Raw genomic sequence first — 24,254 nt, 5'->3', positions numbered from 1 at the left:
GGAAGCAGCACTGCGCATGCGCACTCTCGCTGGCCTGCCCCTCCTTTCCCGTGCGTGCCATGTGACTTACACCCTCGTGGTTCAAGTTCAGCCACCCCGTTCTGAAAGGTGGTTACGTCCACTCCTGTTCTAGAACAGGCAAGGGTGCTACCACTGTCCAGGCTTGAGGGGAGTCTCCTATCCGGATGTGACAGCACGGTGACCCGGAAAGGGAGAGGACCGGGGCAGTGGGACCTCGGCCGCGGCTATGGAGGGAGCCGGTTACAGGGTAAGCACTGGGAACGCGTTCTTTCCCTCCTGGGGATGCGAAGCGACGCCCTCTGGTAGTCGGCTTCGCCCAACGCCCTGCCGGAGCTCTGGGAGCCCGGCTGAGCCCGAGCAAAGACACCATTCCTTTATAAATACTGTCACCCTCCCCTCTGCTGCCCTAGGGAAGACCCTTACCTTGTGGCCCCGCCCCCGGCGGCTGGGACGTTCCTCTGGGCACCGCCCCCTGGCTGTCCTGCGCTTGGGTCCCGCCCCTCACCGATTTGTGTCCCCAGGTGGTGTTTGAGAAGGGTGGTGTGTATCTGCACACCAGCGCCAAGAAGCACCAGGACCCGGACTCCCTCATCGCTGGCGTCATCCGCGTTGTGGAGAAGGTGGGCCAGGAGGGAGCAGGGCTCCGGCGGGCCCTGGGCGGGATGGAGGCGGCGTCTATAAGAGTATGATCTAGGAGGTCACGATGGGACATTAAGAAGGCTCGGAGTGCGGACTGGGGGTATAAAGGGGGCTTTGTAAGCCCGAGGGTCCGGGCCGGGGAAGAAGTACAGAAATACAGCTTGCGGTGATTGGAGGGGAGTCTCTCTAATTCCTCTTTTCTTTCCTCAGGACAGCGATGTTCTCCTGCATTGGGTTCCTGTAGAGGAGGCTGGAGATTCCACCCAAATTCTCTTCTCCAAGAAGGTAGGCTTTTCTCTCTTCTCGTCTCTCCACTCGCTTTTTTCCAGGTTCAGGCAGTGGAAGGTGTTTGAAGGACCTGGATGCAAACCCAGACTTACTTTTGGAGCTTGTGTGATCCTTGTTGGGATCTAGGTTCTTTTTGCTCCTTGGTTTCCTCTTGTCTGTAAAATGGGGCTGAAGATGCCCTAGCAAAAGAAAGCTGACACCATGAGATTCGTAGCCTAGGGGACAGCTGCTTCCTCATCTGTTTCCTCTTAGGAGAGCCCTGCCAGGGTGCGAGAGGACAGCGTGGCCTGTGGATTCGGGTTCCACGAGCTCTCGGTCCACAAGAGCCTGAAGGGGTGTGGCATGTCCCCTTCAGAGAGGAAACACACCCTGACCCAGGTGGCTCACCCACTTCCCAGGACACCTTCCTACCCTGGGTGCCATACTTTGCCCTTCTTGTTCTTAGAGGCTCCTGAGGCTTTTTGTCACCAGGCTCTTTGCTGGGACCCAGAGAGGAGTCTGACTTAGACCCTGCCTCAGTCTTCACCCCCATTCTACTTTGGGAAACTGAGGCACAATGATTGGAAGTTCCTTTTGCAAGATCAAAAAGCTAGGAGGTGTTGGAACTTGAGTTTGATACCAGACTCTCTGATTCCAGAGGCCTGCCCCTTTCTGGAGGAAGCAGACATTTGCGCTGGAACTCTAAGGATAAGGGAGCAAGAAAATACTTCAGGGATGGCAGGAGGAAATGGGGTGTCTCTGTAGAGCGGTTTGCTGGGAAGATGGTTGATTCTGAAATGCCCGACTGGGAAGCTTGCATGGTGTTTCTAGAGGCCCTGGGGGAACCATGGGAGGAGAAGCGTGTGGGTGTGGAAAGCTCTCCTGAGAGACCGTGCTGGGAATGGGCAGGTCCGAATAGAGGGAAGTTGGAGGCAGGGAGGTCAGGAAGAAGGTTAGAATGGTGTGCCAGGGGTAGAGAGAATGAAGCCTCACTTGGGGCAGTGGGGGTTTGAATAACCTGGCGAGTGTGTGTGTGTGTGTGTGTGTGTGTGTGTGTGTGTGTGTGTGTGTGTGAGTGACAAATGGAGATTCCAGAACTCTGCTCAAGCCAGGGTTGAGGAGGAAGCATCGAGCATTCTGCGTTTTTTGTCAGCTTCACAGGTCGGCTGAGTGCCTCTCTTGAAAATGTGACTGTCCTCTTCGGCAATCTTATTTTTGACTAACACAAACCCACTGAGGGGGGCTCCTGGGTGACTCAGTTGTTGAGCGTCTGCCTTTGGCTCAGGTTGTGATCCTGGGGTCCTGGGATCAAGTCTCGCGAGCCTGCTTCTCCTTCTGCCTAAATTTCTGCCTCTCTCTGTGTGTCTCTAATGAAGAAATAAATAAAATCTTAAAAAAAAAAAGAAAAAAAACTCACTGAGGTAGACTGCAGTGGAAAAGGCACACACGCAGAATACGCTTAGCTCCAGGGAACACAAAATCTGGCAGAAGACAAGTTAACAGACAAGTTTATTTTTCTCGTTTTACAAGACACTCAAAGAGGCTGCTGGCCTTGGCTGGCAATGTCGGGGCCCAGATTGTTGAGACCCTCCTTTGCGTGCCCTGGTAATTTTTTAATGATTTAGCTGCAGCTCCTGTATCTGCCTTTTGAGGCAGGAAGAAGGGGGCAAACAGGGTGCCAGTCACATCTGTCCTCATCAGAAAAAAACAAGGCATTTCCCAGATGCTCTGCATCAGGTAGGAGTTATATTTGGCCACATGGAATAGAAACAGAAACGACCGTGGCTTCAGCTCGATAGTAGCTCATACTTCTCGCTTGAAAAGTCTAGAAGTCAGCAGTACAGGTTCACATGTCCTCACCAATCCTTCCATCTTTGCTGTGTCATTCTCGGCATGGGGCGCCTTCCTCACGGCTGCCTTATGGACCAAAAAGGCTGCTGGAGCTCCAGCTTTTTTGACTGGTTTTGCTCACTTTGTACACGTTGCGGGTTGGTCAGGAGCTTTGCTCGCCGTGATTACTTATGGAAGCCTGCTGCTAGAGCAGCCACCATTCCTTGTGGCAGAGGGCAAGAGCTCTTGCCAGGCAATTAAACAGTCCATCCTGGTAGGGGTACATCCCAGCCCTTTGGTCAGAATAGGTTGCATAGCTCCACCCAGCCAGTAGAGCTCAGTGAGCTACGATCCTGCCACGTGCCCAAGAGGCAGAGGGCTGCAAATGCTGGCAGAAAACAATATTGACTCTCTTTATGTTATGTAAACATTGATGAAACATGAGATTCATCTCACAAAACATGGGGACCAGGGATGGTTTTCCCAGGGATGGTTCAGCAGCCCTGTGAACAGGTGTCTTAGTGACTTCCTTCATGGCCCCAGTTGGCTGCCAAAGCTCCAGACACCATGCTTTCCCTCAACAGCACCCAAAGACTGGCCTGAATAGGGTGCTGGTCAACCCTGTACATGCCTTTTATAATCAAGAATTTCCCTTTTAAACTCTCCACTGATGGCATCTCAGCTTCCACTGGCCAGAGGTAGGGCCCAAGGCTACTCAGAACAACAAAGAAGTCTGGGAAAACAAATAGTGGGAGGTTTTAGCTTCTGTTTTGGGGAGGGCTCTGTCAACCTAGAAGGAATAGCAGAAATGGCTTTCATGTAGGACCCATCTGGGTTCTTCCAACAAGGTCCCATCAGGCAGGATTTCATTGCAGGAGACACAAAACACTCCAATTACTGTCAGCAGGAAGGGATTAAAGGCAGATGAGTAGAAGCTTGCCAGATTTTACAAGGGCTAGTAGAACAGGAGTGACCTTATAGAACTGACCTGCCAGGGGAGCTGCCACCACTTCCGAAATGAGGGCAGTGAGGAGAGATCATCATGGCACCTATGGAGGCCCAAGAACACTACCACCCGAGCTGCCACCCAAGGGCAGGAAGCCAGTTGGCTCTCACCAAGCTAGATGACTGAATGCTGGGAGACTGAGCTAGCTGTCACCTCTATCCTAGTCACCTCTCTGTGGGAAAACAGGAGTGTCCACCATTAATGACACAGCCCGATTGGCAGGAAGTTGGCTCTTTCCTGCTTTCTACTTACATCTTGTGTCTTGACCTCTAGGCTTCAAAGGAGCCTGGGAAATGCAGTTTTCACCTTCTAGCCTTTGCCTGACAGGATGGTGCACACTAGCCTGGGAAGGGACTCCAGTCGCTGCAGCCCTCCCTGTCCTTCCCCATGGCTGGTGGCCAGCACCATCAGCTGTGACAGCACTGTGACCCTCAGCACGGCCTCATCTGCACTGCTGTCTGCCTCAGTTTCTTTATTTGTTCACTGAGGCTGCCTTCCAGGTCAGCCTTGCAGCTTGGATCTGGGAAACTCTGAATCTACAGCCCCTCACTCTTTTCCTTTCGTTTCCCAAGGATGTCAGTGGGGGTGACTCGTGCACTTCTGAGGAGGAACCAACCTTTGATCCCGGCTATGAACCCGACTGGGCAGTCATTAGCACTGTGCGGCCACAGTCCCGCCACTCAGAGCCCACTAGAGGTAGGCTGAGCCGGTGCCCCTGGGGGGCAGGTGGAGACATGTCTTACCCTCATTGGTCATGGCTCCACAGGCTTTGCTGACCACAGTCAAGATGGCCATCAGTGCTGGCCTTCCAGTCTCAGGAGAATGGATCGGGGCACAGGACTGTCCCTAGCCCAGGTCCAGCCCCGCAGGTCCTCCAGGGGTTGCAGCCTTGCTCATCTCACTGGGCTCCTGGATTGTTTGTGGGCAATCATGAGTCCTGCCTGTGAAGGTTTCCAGGCTGTAAGGGTGACAGTTGCAGGGTGAGAGGGTGATGTGGGCTATCCCGGAGTGCAGGGGGCACCAGAGGAGGCATCTGGCCCCTCTGGGGAATGGAGAAGCCTTCCAGGAAGGAGTGATGCCAGCCCCTGGCTCTTGGGGGGAGACCTGGGAGTTTTCTCCCCAGCAGAGAGGGCAGCCATGCAAGGCCAGAGGCACAGGGCGGCCCTGGGTGTGTTTAGGATATTCGAGCTGTGGCTCGAGTGTGGTGTCTGGAGTGAAGAGGGGGCAGGAGATAGACCTGAGGGGCCTGCCATGAGGTTGAGGAACATGGGCTTCACTCTGAGGGCCACAGAGCGCCAAGGGAGATCTTAGAGCAAGTCAGTTATGTTTCCAAGGACATGGGAGGTGACCCAGGGCTCCCAAGCAGCTCTCAGAGGCTATCTGTGCTGTTTCTAGGTGTGGAGCCCAGTTCCCCCCGGGGCTCGTGGGCGTTCTCGGTGAGTCTTGGGGAGCTCAAGTCCATCCGCCGGTCCAAGCCTGGCCTCAGCTGGGCCTACCTGGTCCTGGTGACCCAGGCTGGAGGCTCCCTGCCCGCCCTGCACTTTCACCGCGGGGGTACCCGAGCCCTTCTCCGTGTCCTCAGCCGCTACCTGCTGTTGGCCAGGTGAGCCTCTTCCCAGCACCGGGCTTTTGCAGCTGCAGCCGGGCCCCTTGGGACTGTGAAAACAACAGCCTGATTGAAAGACAGAAAAAGGGGATCAACGGGCACGTGTAACCGCAAAGCCAAGGGATGGTCTGATTTTGGGCAGGACCTGGGTCCTGGAACATTAAGAAGAATTGTTTTTTTTCCCTCTGAGTTGGTATCGTTCTGGGGCAGGGGGGTTTCTGGAGACCTGGCTTAGCATCCCTGGTGACAGAAGCATCTCCTTCCCCAGCAGCATCCCCCGAGCTGCCTTGCACTGGCCTGTCCCTGAACCGGTCAGGCAGGATGGCCTTGGCCCTCAGTGGCCAGCCCTGGGTTGTGTGACTCGCCCCCACGGTCCAGCTATGGTCAGGCCTTAGGTGAAGGATTCCCCGGGGGCCATTTGGCACTGGGCCCCAAGGGGGAAGGGACACAGGTGAGGCCTTTGGCCTGCATGTCACCATCCTGCCCCGTCCCCAGCTCCCCGCAGGACTCCCGCCTCTACCTTGTTTTCCCCCACGACTCGTCGGCCCTCTCCAGCTCCTTCCACCACCTCCAGCTCTTTGACCAGGACAGCTCCAACGTGGTGTCTGTGAGTGTCCCAGAGCCCTGCCTGGCCCCTGTGGGTGGGATGGGGTGGAGCTGTGACTCCCCTCCCCCTTGGCCCTGTCCACAGCGCTTTCTCCAGGACCCCTACTCCACCACCTTCAGCAGCTTCTCCCGCGTGACCAACTTCTTCCGGGGAGCCCTGCAGCCACACCCAGAGGGGGCCTCCCCGACCTTCCTCCACCCCCTGATGATGAGCCAGAGCCTGGGTTTGAGGTCATTTCCTGTGTGAGTATCAGGTGGACCCTGCTGTCTTCTGGCTGTAACCTGGGCAGCCGACTATAATTCCGTGGGCCTCCTTTTCCCCGGTGTTGGGGATGATCCAGCCCCCCAGTCATCAGATGGCATGAGGAGTGATTTCAGGGAGAGTGCTCGTAGCCTGCGTACCCATCACCTGTTATTACCGGGGGGCCCTTCCTGACGTGGAGGGTGGCTTTGGTGCTGACCCAGAGAAGTGGGTACTTCCCACCTTGCATGCTGTTTGTGGAGCTGAGAAGGGCTCTGAGTTAACTCGCAGGTGGCCTGGGACGGGGCCAGGGAGGATGTGGGTGGCCTGGGGCTCACCTGCGTTGTATGGCGCAGGTGGAGTTGGGGCCACGGCCAGCTGTGGAGCGGGCCCCTCCAGTCACAGAGGAGGAGTGGACGCACCATGTGGGACCCGAGGGCCGCCTGCAGGAGGTCCCAGTGCTGAAGGCCCGCATCTTCTCGGGGGTAAGGCGCCGGGGGTGTCTTGTCAGGGGGCAGTTAGGGGGACTGGGTGGAGCCAGGGGCCCCCTCTGAACCGCTGGGCCCTCTCTCTCTCCCAGGGTCTGAGCCCTGGCCTGAGGCGTGATGCTTGGAAGTTCCTCCTGGGGTACCTCAGCTGGGAGGGCTCGGCCGAGGAGCATAAGGCCCATGTACGCAAGAAAACGTGAGTGAGAGGCTATGACCCCCCTCGCCAGGCTCTGGCTCCCCAAGTCGGACATATCCCCCCATCACAGCACAGTACCTGGCACATCACGGGTGCACAGCGTCAGGCATGAGCCCTCTGTGTGTTGGGTACCGCCATCATACAGGCAGACAGCAGGAAGCAGGCAGGCTTGTCTCCCATGTCCATCACTGTTTTTTTGTTCTAGCAGTCATTGCTCTGTGGCAGGCTTCCTTACCCCGTGGGGCCCGCTTCTCCTCTCACCTGGTACACGTTGCACCCCTGCTATGTGTCCTGGCCCCCGCCCCAGTGCTCTCTGTCCAGCGGGGATGACAGACTTTGAACAAAAGCCCACAGAGGGGGCACCTGGCCGGCTCAGTCAGTAGAGCATGCAATTCTTAATCTTGGAGTTATGAGTTCGAATCCTATGTTGGGGGATAGAGATTACTTTAAAAAAATTTCTTAAAAAAAAAAACTCACAATGATGTTCTGTGTCATGAGAAATGTCAGAAATAAGAAGCTTGGGGGTGGCAAGGATGAGTAGGTGGCCTCGTTCTCACCCCCCCCCCCCGCCACCCAGGGATGAGTACTTCCGAATGAAGCTGCAGTGGAAATCCGTGAGCCCCGAGCAGGAGCGGAGGAACTCACTGCTGCATGGTTACCGCAGCCTCATCGGTAGGTTGCAGAGCCAAGGGTGGGGTGGAGAGATGACAAACAGCAGGGAGAGGACAGGGAAGCCCCTGCCTCCCCAGGAATAGGAGGACACCCTCTGCAATGGGGAGATAATGGGGGAGCAGTGGTGGGAGTAGCCAGGATGGGCAGGAGGAGATGGGGAGCAGATAAGGGAGCCAGACCCCTCAGGGTTCGGATCTGCTGTCTACTCCTCGTGAGATCTTGGCAAGTGATTTTGCCTCCTTGGGCCTCTGTTTCTCATCTGTGGATGGTTAGTAGCTGGGAGGCTGTGGCAGTGTGGCTAGCATGAAGCAGTGGAAATCCTCGTGCCAAGGCACTCGAGATAGTTTCTGGACCGACTCACACCTGCCTGGGGTCTGCCACAGAGGAGTGTGGGCTGGTGCCTGGGGCCAGTAGTGACGGACCCCCGCAGCCTTTCCACCTTTGCATTTTGCACCCTGTCTTTACAGAGAGAGATGTGAGCCGTACTGATAGGACCAACAAATTCTATGAGGGTCCTGAGAACCCAGGGCTGGGCCTGCTGAACGACATCCTCCTCACCTACTGCATGTACCACTTTGATCTCGGTGCGACGCCAGCCCAGGAAGGGGTTGGGGGCCAGGCCTTCCCTTGGGGGGTGCTGATCTCCTGTCCACCCACTGCCAGGCTACGTCCAGGGCATGAGTGATCTTCTCTCCCCAATCCTCTACGTCATTCAGAACGAGGTGGATGCCTTCTGGTGTTTCTGTGGCTTCATGGAGCTAGTGGTGAGGCCCAAGGCAGGCACGGGAGGCAGACCCCCTCCAAGGGATCGGGGTCTGGCTCCTCACGTGGCCCTCCCTCCTGTAGCATGGGAACTTCGAGGAGAGTCAGGAGACAATGAAGCGGCAACTCGGACAACTGCTGCTGCTCCTGAGAGTGCTGGACCCGCCGCTTTGTGATTTCCTGGGTAAGTGTCTCAGTGGGCTCGCAAGGAAGCGAGGGGCCGCAAGCCTGCCATGTCATCCCTGGAACTGGCCACTGACGGTGTCAAGGACATTTGGGCCGGGTCCAGACAAGAGAAACCTCTCTGCAAAAGCCAGAACCTAAAATTTACACATAAAAGCAGGATTGGTTTGGAGCAAAACCCCAGTGAGTATGGCTGCGAGCGCCCCGTGTACCCTGCCTGCCCCATGGAGCTGGCTCCTTCAGGCTACCCTCAATCCCATACTTTGCAGATGAGGCCTGGGGTTGGCTCCTGGCCCTTCTCACCTCCTCTCCCTTTGAGCCGGGGATCACAACGCTGTTCTCTGGGCTCTGGGGCTGGGACTGCTGGAGTCTGGCTTTAAAATCATTTCTTGTTGTATATACGGTATTAAGGGGAGAAAAAAAAATTCCCATAAAGAAAGTAAAAATTGCTATTGATGGTATTGTTCTTTTTTTTTTTTTTGGTATTGTTGTTTTGAACACGGATGATGAATTAACTCATTTATGGGCATTTCTTTACTGAAATTTAGGTGGCCTTGGGGGAGGGAGATATTGCTGGCATCACTTCACTGAAGAGGAAACAGTGTAAGAAAACACTTCCGCGGGTGCTTGGACACTCACTGCCCGACTTTGTGACCTTCTGTCTTAAATACGTACAAGAGGAGGTCAAACTCGACCTGCTGGACATTGCGGTTATTTGTAGTTTTTTCATCACGACGAATATTGTCTGTATAATTTCTTTAGGTTAAATTCCAAGAAGTGGAATTATATTAGGGGCAGTAGATCTTTTTACAGCTTTTGAAACGTTTGTTCCCATCAGTGCTTTCCTGGAAATTTTTACCAGCTTATGTTTTTGTTAGCTGAATATATGAGTGTCCACTTCCTCTTGTGTCCGCTGGCATCGAGTATTAAAGATTTTTTTTTTCCCTGAGTGTCCTGCATCCCTCTTATGAGACAGTAGAAAACGGAATTAGCTCACCTCATTTGGGAGTCTGGAAGGCAGAATGGGAAAGGTTCCTCTTGACACAGAGCATTCCTGGCTCACCCCTGAAGCCTTCCCTTCCTGGGCATAAGTTACTTGTCTAGACTGGTAGAGATTCTTTTTTTCTTTTTTTTTTTTTTAAAGATTTTATTTATTCATAGAGAAAAGAGAGAGAGAGAGGCAGAGACACAGGCAGAGGGAGAAGCAGGCACCATGCAGGGAGCCTGACATGTGACTCCATCCCGGGTCTCCAGGATCACGCCGTGGGCTGCAGGGGGCGCTAAACTGCTGCGCCACCGGGGCTGCCCACTGGTAGAGATTATTACAGCCAGAATAGGAGTCTCAGTCTGACCACCATGCACACTGAATTAGAATGGGATTGGAATGGATTTTGAGCTTGTTCTTTGCTGAGTACCACCCTTCCCACCACTGTCTTCCTCCAGACTCCCAGGACTCTGGCTCTCTTTGCTTCTGCTTCCGGTGGCTGCTCATCTGGTTCAAGAGAGAATTCCCCTTCCCGGATGTCCTCCGGCTGTGGGAGGTGGGCCTGCCAGTTTGGGTGGAAGGGCAGAGAGAAATCAGTCAGCGGTTCTGAGCTGGGAGGCTGCTGGGAAATGGACAGAGGGGTGGGGGCAGATCTAGGTGGGACCTCAGGCAGAGCCTGGGCCATGACAACTCCCTCTGGTTCTTCTAGGTGCTGTGGACAGGCCTCCCTGGCCCCAATCTGCACCTGCTGGTGGCCTGTGCCATTCTGGACATGGAACGTGATACTCTCATGCTTTCTGGCTTCGGCTCCAATGAGATCCTCAAGGTGAGGCCCTGGCTCCTTCCCAGTCCTCCCCCTCTCCCTGCCCACCCTGACCTGGATAAATGGACATGTCAGTTGAGGTGAGAACTCTGTGGAGGCTGGCACTATGCCTGTGCCCCAGTACCTTGGGGTAGTAGGTACTCAAAATAGGATTATTTAAAATCTGGTTGCCTAGGGATGCGTGGGTGGCTCAGCGGTTGGACGCCTGCCCTCGGTTCAGGTCGTGATCCCGGGATTCGGGATCAAGTCTTGCATCAGGTTCCCTGCATGGTGCCCGCTTCTCCCTCTGCCTATGTCTCTGCCTCTGTCTGTCTCTTTCATGAATAAATAAAAATAAAATATGGTTGGCTAAGCGGTGAGGGAACCATGGCCATGAGACCCGGCCTGTTTTTCTCTACTCCATCCTATCCCTGGCTCCCAGCAGTGCCCTCAGTGTGGCCAGCACATGACGGGGGTACCTGTCCCTGCTCCAGTACATTAATGAGAGGCAGGGCCGTAGAGGTGGAGCTCAGTGTCCTTTCCCTTCACGGTATCCTGCAGCTGGCTAGCAGCCTAAGAAGGAATGACCTCCCCTTCCCCCCCAGTCCCCAGCTCCACCCAGCCTGTCTTTCCTCCATTGTATCCCCAGCACGAGGCACTGAGTGGGCACTCGGGCGGTGGTGGTTGAGTGCTGGCAGGCAGGCAGGCAGGCCTGACCCACCCCCTCCCACAGCACATCAACGAGCTGACCATGAAGCTGAGCGTAGAGGACGTGCTGACACGGGCTGAGGCCCTCTACCGGCAGCTGACCACCTGCCCGGTGAGTTCATGACCTCTCCCGCAGCCTTGCCCACCCGCCACCTTTGGTAAACTGCTGACTTTTTGCATCCACCCCCCACCCCTCCAGGAGCTGCCCCACAACGTACAGGAGGTCTTGGGTCTGGTGCCACCCACAGAGCCCCGAAGTCCCTCGCCCCCTGCCTCTCCACTGCCTCTCTCTCCCACCCGGGCCCCACCAGCCCCACCGCCCCCTGAGGACACAGCCCCACAGCCAGACAGCAGCCTGGAGATCCTGCCAGAGGAGGAAGAGGAAAGTGCAGAGTCCTAACCCCCTGGGCCGGTAGGCCCGCCCAGCACAGGCACTTTATCCAGCTCCCAGAGGCTGGGGAGGAAGGGTGCGAAGAGGGCAGGCCTTCCCACCGTGCCTCCTGTGCCCTCCCAGTGAGCTGATATCATTAAACTGACACTTCTGGCATCCAGTTGTCCTCATGTAGGTAGAGGAAAGAGGCTGCCACCTTGGCACCAACCCGGATGGGGGAAGGGGGTGGCTTGTGGTCCCTTTTGGCCATGCTGCAGTGCCAACATCTGACCCCGGTGATCTTGATCCAGCCGATGAGATGTTAAGAGAAGGCCCCTTGTGGGCTCGTCGAGGTAGGGCTCTGTCTCCCGCCTGGATTTGGGGCTTTTGGAGGAGTGAGGATGGGGTGCTGGGGTATGGCCACCACCAGCAGCTGTGTGGGGACACTTCCTGGACATAATCGAGATGGAAGGGCCTGCAGAGCTGTTCAAACACTCTGGGGACTCTGCTTACCAGCTTCTTGTTATGTGAAAAAAAAATAAACTAGTGTTTAACTCCAATGCTCATTGAGCTTTCTGTTACTGGGATCAGGACTCCATTGTTTTGTGACAGCCAGAGTGGACACTGTGCTTACCATTTACCAGGGGCGCAAAGCAGTGTCAGTCCTGTCCCTCCTCTCCCTCTCTCTCGGTTGGAACCCCTACTCCCCAGGGAGAACTAGGACAGCTTCTGGGACTCCAGAATAGGTGCAGCCCCTTCTACTGTGAAGGCTAATGCTTTGCTCCCACAAACGGGGAAGCGACTGAACCCAGGGAGAGGGCAGGACCACGCGGGATTTTCTGAAAATACATTTAATGCTCGGCTCTCTTGTGGGTGCTGTGCCGAACAGTAATCCTATGTTCGCCCGGGCTGTGGGTAGCACCACCCTCCTGGAACTCGCAGCGGGGATGGTGGGGCACCAGACGGGGATGGTTGGGCACCAGACGGACAAGCCCCTCCTCGCTGTCGCTGTTGTTCCACATGTGCTCCTCTCGGCTGTTGATCAACACAGCGGCCCGAAGCGCCGACTTGACCGCGGTCTCCACCCAGCCGTGAGGGTAGGCCGTGTGCTCACCCGCGAAGTAGATGCGGCCGTAAGGGACCGCCCAGTTGTAGTCCTGCCCGTCCTCCCTGTCTTCGTGCCACAGCAATGGCGGCTGTACCACGAAGCCCCCCTGGCTGTGCGGGTCCTCGCCCCAGCGTTTGACGATGCCGCTGCCGTCCCAGAGCCGGTACACGATCGGCCCGTGCAGCGCCGCCACGTCGTCGAGCGCCACGCGCATCGCGTCTTCGGCGCTCAGGCCTGCGAATGCGGCCGCCCCGTCGGACCACGTGTACGAGGCTAGCAGAAGCGCGCCCTCGCCCGGCGGCGGGTAGAATATCACGCGCGACGGGCGGGCGGTGCTTGAGTGGCCGCCCTCGATGTGCTCGTCGTGCCAGAAGGGCCGGCGGAAGCTCAGGAACACCTTGGTGGCTGGCACGTAGTGTAGCGCGCGCAGTGCCTCCTGCCGCCTGCGCGACAGCGGCGGCGAGAAGGTAATGCGCTGCAGCGCCGGCCCGCTCGCAGTCAGCAGCACCACGTCGGCGGTCATGGCCTTCAGACTCCGGGCCCTGCGCGAGCTGGCGATGTGCACACGCACATCGTGCGTACCCTGCGTTATCGCCACCACGGGCGCGTGCAGCAGCACCGGCCCGGACAGCGAGCTCAGGAGCGCGCGCGGCAGCAGGTCCCAGCCGCCCACGATGCGGCTGTACCTGTGGGCAGGGCGAGAGAGAGATCCCGGAGCTCAGCCACTGCCCCTCCTCGCCGGCTCCTCCCTGCAGGCCCCTCCCTGCGCTCTACTGGGTCCGGGTTCTAGTTCTCACCGGTGGGTCCCCTTTTGCCTTTCCTTCTCGCAGGCCCCGCCCACTCGGTTACCGGCTCTGTCACCTGCTTGCTCCTCGCTGACCCCGCCCACTCACCTACCCCTGTCCCCGCCGGTCCCTGACATCCCGCGAGGACCAGGGAGCAGAGACGCTTCCGATCCGGGCACCTCGCTTCTCCTCCTCTGGGCCACGCCTTTCTCCGGAAGCCCGAGGATGAAGGGGCGAGTGTGGTCAGACTCGGGCGCCCCTTCTCTCACCTCCCCACTAGTCCCGCCCCACCCGACGCCGACGGCCCCGCCCACCCCATCACTGGGGCGCCCGGGCCCTCACCGGCCCCGCCCCGGCCCGCTGGCCCCGCCCCTCACCGGAGGTCGTCGCTGAGGCTGCTGTGCGCCCTTAGGGCCTCCGCGAAGCTGAGATAGAAGAAGCCGTCTTGGGACATCACGTCTCCCAGGAGCCGCACGGCCGGCTGGCTCAGGTTCCCCTCCCCGAGGAGATATTCCTGCGGGACGACGGGCGCACTCCAGGGTCAGGACCCAAGCCGGCTGCACCTGCCGGCTCTGTCCCCACCCCTCTCCACCCCGTGGGGGTCCCTCCCACGCCCAGCCTCTTGGTTCTGTGACGAGACCGAGACCGTGAGCTCAGTATGGTACTCTGAAGCTCAGCGACCCAGTCCCCCTTTTTGTGCCAGATGAGGGAAGCAAACCCAGAGAGGGGGTATGTGCCACTGTAGAGTCAGGCCTGGAGTCCACCCGCACAGCGACGCTGAGGCGCCCACTCACCAGGAGTGTGTGCTTTTCAAACTTCCTCATTGCCTTTCTGCAGCCCAGGGTCTTGAGATCTTTGAGGGCCTGTGGTGGAAAAAGGGGACAGCGCTGAGCTCCACGGGCAGGACTGCAGAGGCCTCCATTGGAGTGCAAACCCTAGGTTTCCTCCTGCACCTGCCCATGGCCAGCCATTTGCCACACTTGTTAAAGCCACCAAGCGTCTGCCCATGCTGTGCCCTGGCCTTGCGCTCCACTGCAATTCAGTGTCACCACTCTGGGAAGTCTTCCCAAGTCATTACTGCCCCTCATGCCCCAGCCTCAGCCCCACTGGTCAATGTCACACTCAGCCCCACTGGGCATGGTTTGGCCTGTGTCTGTCCTACCCTTTGAGTTCTGGGCTGGCTGTATCCTACTGGTGCTTAGTGACTGTCACCTGGATCACTGTGGGCACAGACAGAAGCAGAGTCCCTTCTGCCACCCATCAGCCCTGAGAGGTCTATTAACTGGTTTCTCCTCTGCCCAAAGCCGCCCCTCCCGTGGCTCCCCAGTGCCCGGAGCCCCAGAGTTCTGTCCTCAGCCAGCCCCACAGTCACCATCTTTTAGGGGAGCACTATGTACAGTGCCCAGGCCACCCTCAGGCCTCCCCAACATCTGCACCGCTGCACTGGTTTCCCTGCTGCCTCATCTTTGCCTGAAACACAAGCAGCTACCCCTTATTGTGCTGTTCAAACCTTCTCCCTTCCTGGAAGCCTCATAGCCCCGTCTGACTTAAACCCTCTTCTCTGTCCACCTGGCTTCTCCCTCGTGGCAGGGAACTCCCCAAAAGATGTGCCCTTTCACTCACTCACTCATTTGAGGTTCATCTAGTGAACTCTAGTTCCTGAACTGGACAGTGACAAGGCACAAAATTGGCCTGGACTGGTGCCCATTCTTGTCCAGGAGGGGAAATAGGCCAAGGCCAGCTCCTCCAGGAAGTCTTCCCTGGTGCCCTCCTGGAGGAGGGGACATTCAAGCTGATTCTTGGGGGATAAGCAGGGTTCCAGGCAGGGCAGGAAGCAGGAGCAAGCAAGGGCATGGGTACAGAATGGCGCAGGAGCAAAGTGGGTATGAAGGAGTATGGAGCGGCAGTGTTTGGGCCACCATGAGGGCTTTGACGGGTAACAAAAATTTCTTGGAGAAGAGAAGATAAGGCTAGAGGGGTGAGAGAGACCAGACCATTCAGGGCTTGAACCTGAGGCTAAGGCACTTAGGGAGCCATAGGGGGCTGTGAGCAGGGGAGGAGCAGGATGAAGGTCCAGGGTAAAGGATGAAGCCTGAGCTGCAGCAGGGGCTGTGGAGACGGAGAGGTGGGAACAGTGCAGGAGATCAGGGGGTAGGAAGGACGAGGCAGGGATTGATGGTGGAAGGGAGAGGGCAGGAGCTAGGGTGGCGCCTGGGGGGTCTATCTGCCTTGTAATTGGGGTAGGGGCGATGGGACCATTGTGAGATGGGAGAATGCAGAAATATGAGTATGGTTTGGGGAAGATGCTGAGCTCAGTGGGACCTGGAGGACCCCAGGGTACAGCTAGGGGGGCATGGACAGAACTCCTGAGATAGATGGGGAAGATGTTAGCCTGCAGATCAAAGTTCAAGCCCACAACGTCAAAGGTGAGGCTGTCTGGACATTGTGTGTGTGTGTGTGTGTGTGTGTGTGTGTGTGTGTGTGTGTGTAGGGGATCAGAGCCCAAAACCTGATGGAGCTTTGGGGATGGGCTACATTGATGGGGATGCACAGATTGAAGAGCCAGCGATGGCAGACGGGGAAAGGAGAGAGACAAAAAGCCAGGCAAGGGAGGCCACCTACCCGGTTGAGAGCCATCTGGTAGATTTCTTCAGGCGAGTGGCCCTTCTCCCTGGGGCTCAGCTTGTAGCCCAGCTTCTCAGGCATCTTCTCTACCACATAGTTCCGCAGCTTCAGGTTGTTCACTTCTATCCATGTGTTCTCGTCGTATTGAGTGAATTTGGTCAGGTTGAGTCCCAGGCTCTTGCAGAGCTCATGGAGGATCCTGAAGGGGCCGGAGAGGGCTGGGTGGTGTGTGTGTGTGTGTGTGTGTGTGTGTAGGGGTAGGGGAGCCTGGGCCCCTCTCAGGGTGCTTGGGGATGGGCATGAAGCTGCAGTGGGGCCAGGATTGGAGTCATGAGTGTTAGGGCCCAGAATGAAATGGAAACACAGCTGGAGGCTAGAAGGTGGAGTGGTTTAGGATTGTGTTTGGAGCAGGAGCCAGTGGTGTTCACTGGTGGATGAGGTGGAACTGGGGACAGAGTTTGGGTTGGATGAGGGCTTTGGGGAAGGGGCAGGGTTAGAGTCTGGAGGTCTGGCTGGACGTGGAGGGAGCGGAGAGATTTTTGTTTTAAAGATTATTTATTTATTTATTTATATTTATTTATTTATTATTTATTTATTTATTTATTCATGAGAGACAGTCTGAGATAGAGAGAGACAGAGACACAGGTAGAGGTAGAAGTTGGCTCCATGCAGGGAGCCTGATATAGGACTCGATCCTGGCTCTCCAGGATCCCCCGGTCCCCAGGATCACGCCCTGGGCTGAAGGCTGCACTAAAGGGCTGAGCCACCTGGGCTGCCCAGGAGCAGGGAGATCTTAAAGGTAGATTAGAAGGACAGAGGTGGAGGTCTGGAGGTCTGGCTGGACGCGGTGTGGCTGGCGCTGGGAGATCTTGAAGTTAGATTAGAAGATAGAGGTGGAGGTGGAGTCTTGATACACCTTGGCTGGGGGGTTAGGTATGGGGTCAGAGTGGAAGTTCAGGAGATGGAGTTGGGGATCTGGCTGAGTCTGAGCACAGGGGTGGGGCTGGGGGTGGCCTCGGTGCCTGCCTGGCTACCAGGTCAGGCCTCACCTGTGTGAATTGGGCATGCGCATGGCTCCCAGCTCCCCAATCCAGCCCGTCTTCCGGTCCCGGTAGGTGAGGATGCGGCCCCCGATCCTGTTGTCTGCCTCCAGGATGGTGACCTGAGGGATGTGGGTGGGGGGAGGGAGGGGGGCCAGAGGGCCCTTCAGCTCCTCCCACTGACCTCCCATCCCCAGCCTCCCATCCCCACAGCAGCCCAGACCTAGACTACAGAAGGATCCCCTTCTTTATGGAGAAGTGAGAGGAGTTGCTAGAATAGGTGTCATATATGACAATACATCACAATCTCCAGACTGCAGCAGGAAGACTGCAAGCCAGATGGCAAAGGGACTTCCCAGCTCTCTGAGTGGGGAGATTTCTTGCAAGGTACAATAGACCTGGCCCAGCCCATTCTTACTCTTGGATTTCAGTTGAGAGGAGCAGCGGTTAGACCTCAGGGGGCACTTCTCCTTGAGGGGAGTTTCCATCTCCACCCGCACAAAATCCCCCTCTCCGCCCCAGGTTGGAGGACATTCAGAGGGACTTCCCTCAGGAATGAAAGAGTGAGGCAGGGAATGTCAAAGGCCTCTCAGCCTCCCTCTGGGTTTCACTCCCCAGACCACGGGGAAAAGCATAGCTTTTCTCCCCCAAGCCCCTAAACCTCAGCAGGGGTATGGCCAGGCCCCGACACCTGGGACACCCAGCCTGCATGCAGCAGGAGAGACTCAAGGTAGACTGCAAGCAGCACTTCTCACCTTGTGTCCAGCATCACTAAGCACCTTGGCAGCTACCAGCCCAGCTGCACCAGCACCAACCACAATCACCCTCTGGGGCTTAGAGGTCCGATTGAGGCCCAAGGTCACAACCTTGAGCAGCACCTCATAGTCAGGATCATGCATACATTTCTCAAAGGAATCCTGGCGGTGGGAGGTCTTCCAATCCAGGGAGCCCACCAGGCTGAGGAAGGTGGAGACCAGGACAAGCAGGTACCGGACTGGAGGGAGGAGGGTGGGGTCAGCGCATAGGTCAGCAGGCACATGTGGGGAGAGAAGTGGGCTCCATCCCTCCCACCCCATCCAGGTGCCCCCTCCCTGCTTACTTACCCGATGAGGCCATAATTCTCGGCGGGAGATGGAGTCTAATTTGGAGGGGAGGCAGGGGTCACTGTGACAGGAGCCTGGATCCCACCCCAGGCCCTGCTCCTATGGCCACCTGTCTCTCTGGAGCTTCATCCCTCCATCTCTCCCATCTAGCAGTCTCTGTTCTGGGCTCACCTGTCTGCCCCTCTCTCCCCCCTCCCTGCCCTCCTGCCCCTCTTCCCCGCCTTGTCTTTCTCTTCTCTGTCCCCCTCTCCTCTGCCCTGTCTCCTGTTTTCAGGTGTCTGCTTCTATGGGTCCCAGGCTCTGCAGCCTCCTGCTACCTTGGCTCTCTGTGGACAGCAGCACCGCCTCTCTCCTCCGTGGCTTCCACTGGTCTGCCCCATCCCCCTCCTCTGTCCTTAAACTAGCTGAGCCCCGCCCTCCCCTCCCTTTGGGAAATCTGTGGAGGGGGAAATGAAACTACTTTCCTGGGTTGTAGGGTTGGGTGCTCAGAGTTTAATTGAGGCTGAAGGAGGTGGGTGGTGGGGAAGGGGGGTTGAGAGGAAGCAAATCAGTCTATTTTCTTCCTCTTGCCCCAAATAGTTCTGGGGCAGTAGGAAGGCTGGAAGTGAATGCTCAGGTAACCATGCTAAGGGTGCCTGGTCTTGGGAGTCCCTGTGTCTGCCCCTGGGGCTGCATGCTCCTATGAAGGCCTCTGAGTCCTTCTGTGTCACTTGTTACTGGGCCCTCCACTCCCATGTGGCTGCTCTGAGGCCATTGTGCCTAGGTCCTGAGCCTGGAGCCTGCCTCTATGGTTCTGGTCTGCAGTTATCAAGTGGGGGCCATTACAGTGTTGGTCGGATTAGGCAGGGAGTCCAGGTCAGGCCCTGTGAACAAGCACCTGGGTCAATACTAAAACTTGCTCCTTAGGAAATGCCAGCTGCTGCCACTGGGGGTTACTGGAAGGGGCTCAGGGAATGACCCCTAGCTCCCCGGTCCTGCATAAGGAGCAGCCCAGGACATGTGCTCACCCTTCCCATCCCTGCACTGAGAATCACAGTGGTGCTCAGCTCAGGCTAGGATGCCAGGGGGCACCTCAGCAGGAAGGCCGCAGGAGCCTCTGTCTCTGGGCTCAGCCTTCACCATTCTTGTCTGAGGGGTGCTTTCTTTCTGAGGTCAGGCAGTGAGAACAAGATGACCTGGCTCTGAGGAGCTCCGAGGAGTCGAGGTAGCAGGGGTCCCTGGGCTTTTGGAGCTTTAGCCAAGGAGACATGTGGTAGTTCCCCTGAAATGGGTGGAGGTAAAAGAGGCAATTTGGGGGATTTTTCTTGGGGTGTGGGGAGAGGGTACCTGGCAGCTGGTGAGGAGTAAACCCAGGAGCAGTAGATCCTCTACAGCAACAAGATTGGAAAATCCAAAACAGTACATCAAAGAGGGATGTGGTTTGATGGAGGATGGCGGGGGCAGGTGGGGGGGCATATGAGTCACAAGGCATATGATGCAGGGCCTGGGATGCAGCAGCTAAGAAGGAAACATAATCAGCTGGACAGAGCCTTGAGCCTTGAGACTGAATGCCAAGAAAGCAAAGGGCACAAGTCAGCAAAAATGGCAGAGACCATCCCCACGGCAACTACCCACCACGGTGGTCCTGTGCTCAGTGCTTTGCACTCATTGTGGACCTCACAGCACCACCCTTGACAGAGGAGGGATCTGAGAGATGGAGAGGGGCAGGCAGGGGAAGACCCCAGGACTCGCTCAAGGCTTCAGAGTCGGAAGACCTCCCCCTGGCCGCCCCTGCCTGCTTCCTTCCCTGTGATACTGGGATCTGAGCACCACGCTTGGACTGTACTCACAGGGGCAGCAGCTACACGTGCAGGTGGCATCACCTCTCATCTACCCCTGGGCACTGTGTTGGAGGGGAACCAGGCCCGCCAAGGGAAAGGCTTGTGCCCCAGGTCTCACAGTGGGGAACCAGAGAGCTGGGGGTCCAGCTGGTCCCTGGCTGGAGACCCATCTGCTCTATTTCCTCTGGGCAACAACATGCACAGAGAAAGCGAGCAGCCAGATCATGGAAGCGGAGAAGGGTGAAGGCAGCAGAGCCATGGAACTCCTGCGCTTGTCTAGGCAACGAGTGTAGGTCCCCAGAACAGCTTGGGGAGCCCTGCTGGGGTCCCTGACCCCCCGACCACCACCCTGGTCTCTCTCACACAGTTTGGCTGTTCAAAGCCCCCTGGCTCCAGGCATACCCTTGGCTCGCCTCCTAAATCTAGAAGTGAAATGCTGACCTCGTCCAATAGAGCCCTCAAAGGGTCAGCGAGACAGAGAGGGAGAGGAACCCAAGTCATGAGGCGACCCAGGATAGGGACCCAGCAGCACCTGAGAGAGTAGGGATCCTGTAGGGCAGGACCTGATCAGTCTCCTTGCTCTCCGTAAAATGCCTATGGCTGCTGTTTAGTACTACCTCTCAGATTTTACTTCATTTACTCCAGCAGTGATTCTGGCAAGGTGGGCTTAGCTGTCTCCATTTTATAGGGGAGGAAACTGAGACCTAGAAGTCACCAGCTGAAAAGTGGCAGCACCTGGGTTTGATCCCAGTAGCTTGGCTCCAGGCTCACATTGGGAAACACTTGCTCATCATCAGCAAGCTTGGGCTTGTGTGCTAGGGACGGGGCCCAGGCAGGGTCTCTCTGCCTTGTCACCATTGACATTTGGGGCCATCTTTGTGGGGGCCATCCTATGCATTGTAGGATGTTAAAGAGCTTCACTGGCTTTTACCTACTAGATGCAACACTTGCCTCTTGAGCTGTGACAACCACAAACGACTCCAGACACTGTCAATCATTCCCAGGGGAAGGGGAGGCAAAATCACCCTAGGAATCACTGAACTAGGGATGCCTGGGTGGTTCAGTGGTTGAGTGTCTGCTTTTGGCTCACGGCGTGTTCCCAGAGTCCCAGGATCGAGTCCCACATCGGGCTCCCTGCATGGAGCCTGCTTTTCCCTCTGCCTATGTCTCTGCCTCTCTCTGTGTGTCTCTCGGAAAGGAAAGGAAAGGAAAGGAAAGGAAAGGAAAGGAAAGGAAAGGAAAGGAAAGGAAAGGAAAGGAAAGGAAAGGAAAGGAAAGGAAAGGAAAGGAAAGGAAAGGAAAGGAAAGGAAAGGAAAGGAAAGGAAAAAGAAAAAGAAAGAAAGAAAAGAAAGAAAGAAAAGAAAGAAAAAAGAAAAGAAAAGAAAAGAAAAGAAAAGAAAAGAAAAGAAAAGAAAAAAGAATCACTGAACTACACTTAGGTTGATGTTGAATGGAACTCCCACAAGCGGCCACATATGGTCCAGGACAGAGACCTGGATAAGCTGGCAGGACAAGAAATACTGGCAGCCACACAGTTGTTCAGGGGACAGGGCTAGTGCCTTATGCATATTATTTTCTCTAAGGCAGTTCAAAGACTGAGTGATTGGTACTAAACTTTCACCGGGTCTTCAAGGGGCTAGGCCCTGCCCAGGGGATGCCCAGAGCCCCAGGTGGAAGTTGGTGGTCCAGACTGGGATCGGGGAGGGGCACAGAGGGTGGAGGACAGACTTACCTAAGGCCATTGATCTAAGGCTTGACTCCTGGACAGAGCCCCCCTTCCCACAGAGCCCTCCTGCCCCTCCTTCCCATTTCCTGAACCCTTGGGCCCCATGGGGCACTCACTGCATGGCTGGTTCTGGGGGGCTCTCTCAGTGCCCATGGCCTTTCTGGTTAGCCCGGGACAGAAGTCATCATCGGGTGTGTGCGGAAACGGGGTCACTGGTGGTGGCTTTGTCCTGATTCCGTTAGACCAAATGTGCCAGGGTCCTAGTGTGGAGTCAGAGCAGTTGGGAGGCTGTGGAGGGCAGGTCCTCCTCCCCTCTCAAAAGCTTTTTATTATGGAAATTTCAAACACACATAAAAACAGAGAGATTAGGATGACAACCAAAGCGCATCCACTGCCTCCTAGTCCATCTTCCTTTAGTTCATTTTCTCCCACCCCCATTGCGTTATTTTACAGCAAATTCCAGACATATTATTTGTACATAAATAGTTCAGGATGTTTCTCTGTAACAGGGGTCTGCAAACTTTTTCTGCAAATATTTGGGGCTTTTGGGCCACACTGTCTCTGCCTTTGACTATTCAATTATGCCCTCCAAGTAGCCACAACATGTATAATGAATTGGCGTGGCTGTGTTCCAATAAAACTTTATTAACAAGAAGTGGGACTGTAGTTTGCCTATCAATTTCTGCTCTAAAAAAGCTTAGAATGGCATTAGGGCAACCCCAGTGGCTCAGTGGTTTAGCACCGCCTTCAGCCTGGAGCCTGATCCTGAAGACCTGGGATTGGGTCCCATGTCGCCGGGCTCCTTGCATGGAGCCTGCTTCTCCCTCTGCTTGTGTCTCTGCCGTGCTCTCTCTCTGTGTGTCTCTCATTAATAAATAAATAAAATCTTTCAAAAAAAATAAAAATAAAAAGATAAAAGCAAAAAAAAAATAAAAATGGCATTAAACCAAAGTCTAATTTCCCTGATTGTCTCAAAAAAACTTTTAAAGTATGCTCCACACACAGTGTGGAGACCAAAACAGGGCTTGAACTCATGACCCTGAGATCAAGACCTGAGCTGAGACCAAGAGTTGAACACTTACCCAACTGAGATACCAGGTACCCCTCAAAAAATTTCTAAGTTAATTTGAATCAAAATTAAAACAGGAGCCTGCTTTTCATTTGAATGATACTGAGGGCCTTTGGCAGAGTGTTACTTTCAGGTCATTGGATTTGGGGTCTGTGCCTGAGCCTGGCAGAGCAGCACACTGGGTCTGGTTTCTGCCACAGGGAAATCCATGGAGGTCATGGGGTTGGATCAGGATGGTGTCTGGACGTGAGGTGTGCACGCACCTAGGTGAGTCACTGATGTTTGAAGTGATTAGTGCCACCGTGTGAGGGCTGTGGGACAGGTGCAGGGGCAGTGTGGGACAGATAAGCCTGGCGGGAGGTTGGCGAGTGTCCAGAAGCCAGTGTCCAGAAGCTGATGTGGCTTGAGGCTGAGGGATTTTGTTTCTGGGAAGTTCTGCAGAAAGCCCTTGCTCTTAGAGTCTGAGGGCAGACTTTTCAAGAATTCAACTAATTTCAAGGTTGAAAACTTGGCAGCAGTGGTGTGCTGGGCTGGCTCATACCAGTGCACAATAACTGATTTTTAAGATCTTTGGTTTTGTTTTGCACCCATCCTTTTAAAAAGTTTTATGATTAATCTTACTAAAAACACATTTATATACTCAAACTCATCACTTCCCAGTCACTTGATTACATTTTACTATTATATATACTCTTGAGGCAAATTAATTGTATCTATGTAATATGTGTCTATTTCCTAAATTCATATTCAGTGACTTCACGTTTAGTGACTTCACATTGTTGGCTTGAAATCAGCCACAGTGGGAGTCGTTACACTATGGGCATGCATCAGCATTTGCTGGAGACTGACCATTAAACATTTACCAGCACACCACTTCTTGGGAATCATTGGTTTCAACCTCCCCTAGATCAAGGGTGCTATGGCTCTGGAAATCTGTTTGAAACAGGTGATCCTTCTGATCCCAGGCTTTGCCTGACAGGCAGAGGCATAACCCTGGGAAGCAACTGGGCCACAGAAAGTCATTTGAGGGTTTCCTTGAGATAGAAAAGCCATACATCTAGTTGCCACTCTTATCCTTGAACTGGGAGAAGAAACGCAGTTAACAGCTTACTGAGAGATTCGCCTTTAAAAGCCTCTGATTCCAAATTTAGTCACATTTGCTGTCTTCATACTACTTAATGAACAGGAACTTAAGTAAAGGCCGTTTGTCAGGACTGGCAAAGAAGCACATCTGTGTTTTCTTCCTGGAAAGGGAAACTGCAGTTACAATGAAGCCATCATCTGCAGGGTGGCACTCAGTCAGCTGATGGTCCTGTGGGGATCCAGGGGATCCCCTCCCTGCCACCCTCAGGAAGCCCGGTGGGGCCATTTTCCCCCATGGTGCCAGAGCACCGTGGCCATTGTCCTGATTTATCATTGTTTTCCAAAGTGGGGTGCCCATGGTCCCCTGGGGCATGGGAACAAGTGAACTCAATGTTTTCTTTAAAAATAAAAGAATCTGGGATCCCTGGGTGGTGCAGCGGTTTGGCGCCTGCCTTTGGCCCAGGGCGCGATCCTGGAGACCCGGGATCGAATCCCACGTCGGGCTCCCGGTG

The 24,254-nt window shown here is 55.4% G+C and overlaps 2 protein-coding genes across 2 annotated transcripts; one reads left to right on the top strand and one right to left on the bottom strand.

The window, feature by feature from the left end:
• Positions 1-72: 72 nt before the first annotated feature.
• On the top strand, positions 73-11,942 carry TBC1D17 (TBC1 domain family member 17). Its single transcript, XM_055310119.1, is given in 18 exon segments — positions 73-268; positions 543-641; positions 871-945; positions 4,336-4,459; positions 5,159-5,366; positions 5,865-5,976; positions 6,061-6,157; positions 6,160-6,218; positions 6,573-6,701; positions 6,797-6,900; positions 7,478-7,572; positions 8,040-8,156; positions 8,236-8,336; positions 8,419-8,518; positions 9,961-10,058; positions 10,212-10,328; positions 11,038-11,124; positions 11,212-11,942. Coding segments are annotated over 18 exon segments (1,944 nt in total). The 5' UTR covers positions 73-247; the 3' UTR covers positions 11,413-11,942.
• Positions 11,943-12,233: 291 nt separating this feature from the next.
• Positions 12,234-18,069, bottom strand: IL4I1 (interleukin 4 induced 1). The gene is made up of 7 exons (XM_055310233.1): positions 18,044-18,069; positions 17,696-17,934; positions 16,950-17,062; positions 15,898-16,099; positions 14,070-14,138; positions 13,653-13,789; positions 12,234-13,176 (listed from the first exon to the last, which is right to left on the bottom strand). Exons 1-7 carry the CDS (start codon positions 18,054-18,056, stop codon positions 12,234-12,236), a joined length of 1,716 nt encoding a protein of 571 aa, XP_055166208.1. The 5' UTR covers positions 18,057-18,069.
• Positions 18,070-24,254: the final 6,185 nt, after the last annotated feature.

The sequence above is a fragment of the Nyctereutes procyonoides genome, unplaced genomic scaffold (assembly GCF_905146905.1).
Source record: "Nyctereutes procyonoides isolate TBG_1078 unplaced genomic scaffold, NYPRO_anot_genome, whole genome shotgun sequence".
NCBI lineage: Eukaryota > Metazoa > Chordata > Mammalia > Carnivora > Canidae > Nyctereutes > Nyctereutes procyonoides.
This window is presented reverse-complemented; position numbering and strand designations above follow the sequence as displayed.

What these genes read in the sequence shown, in the direction of transcription:
- IL4I1 (XM_055310233.1), bottom strand. An exon ending in CGCATGCCCAATTCACACAG is followed by an intron (nt 16,100 to 16,949) that starts GTGAGGCCTGAC and finishes CGGCCCCTTCAG; the next exon opens with GATCCTCCATGAGCTCTGCA. An exon ending in ACCAGATGGCTCTCAACCGG is followed by an intron (nt 14,139 to 15,897) that starts GTAGGTGGCCTC and finishes TTTCCACCACAG; the next exon opens with GCCCTCAAAGATCTCAAGAC.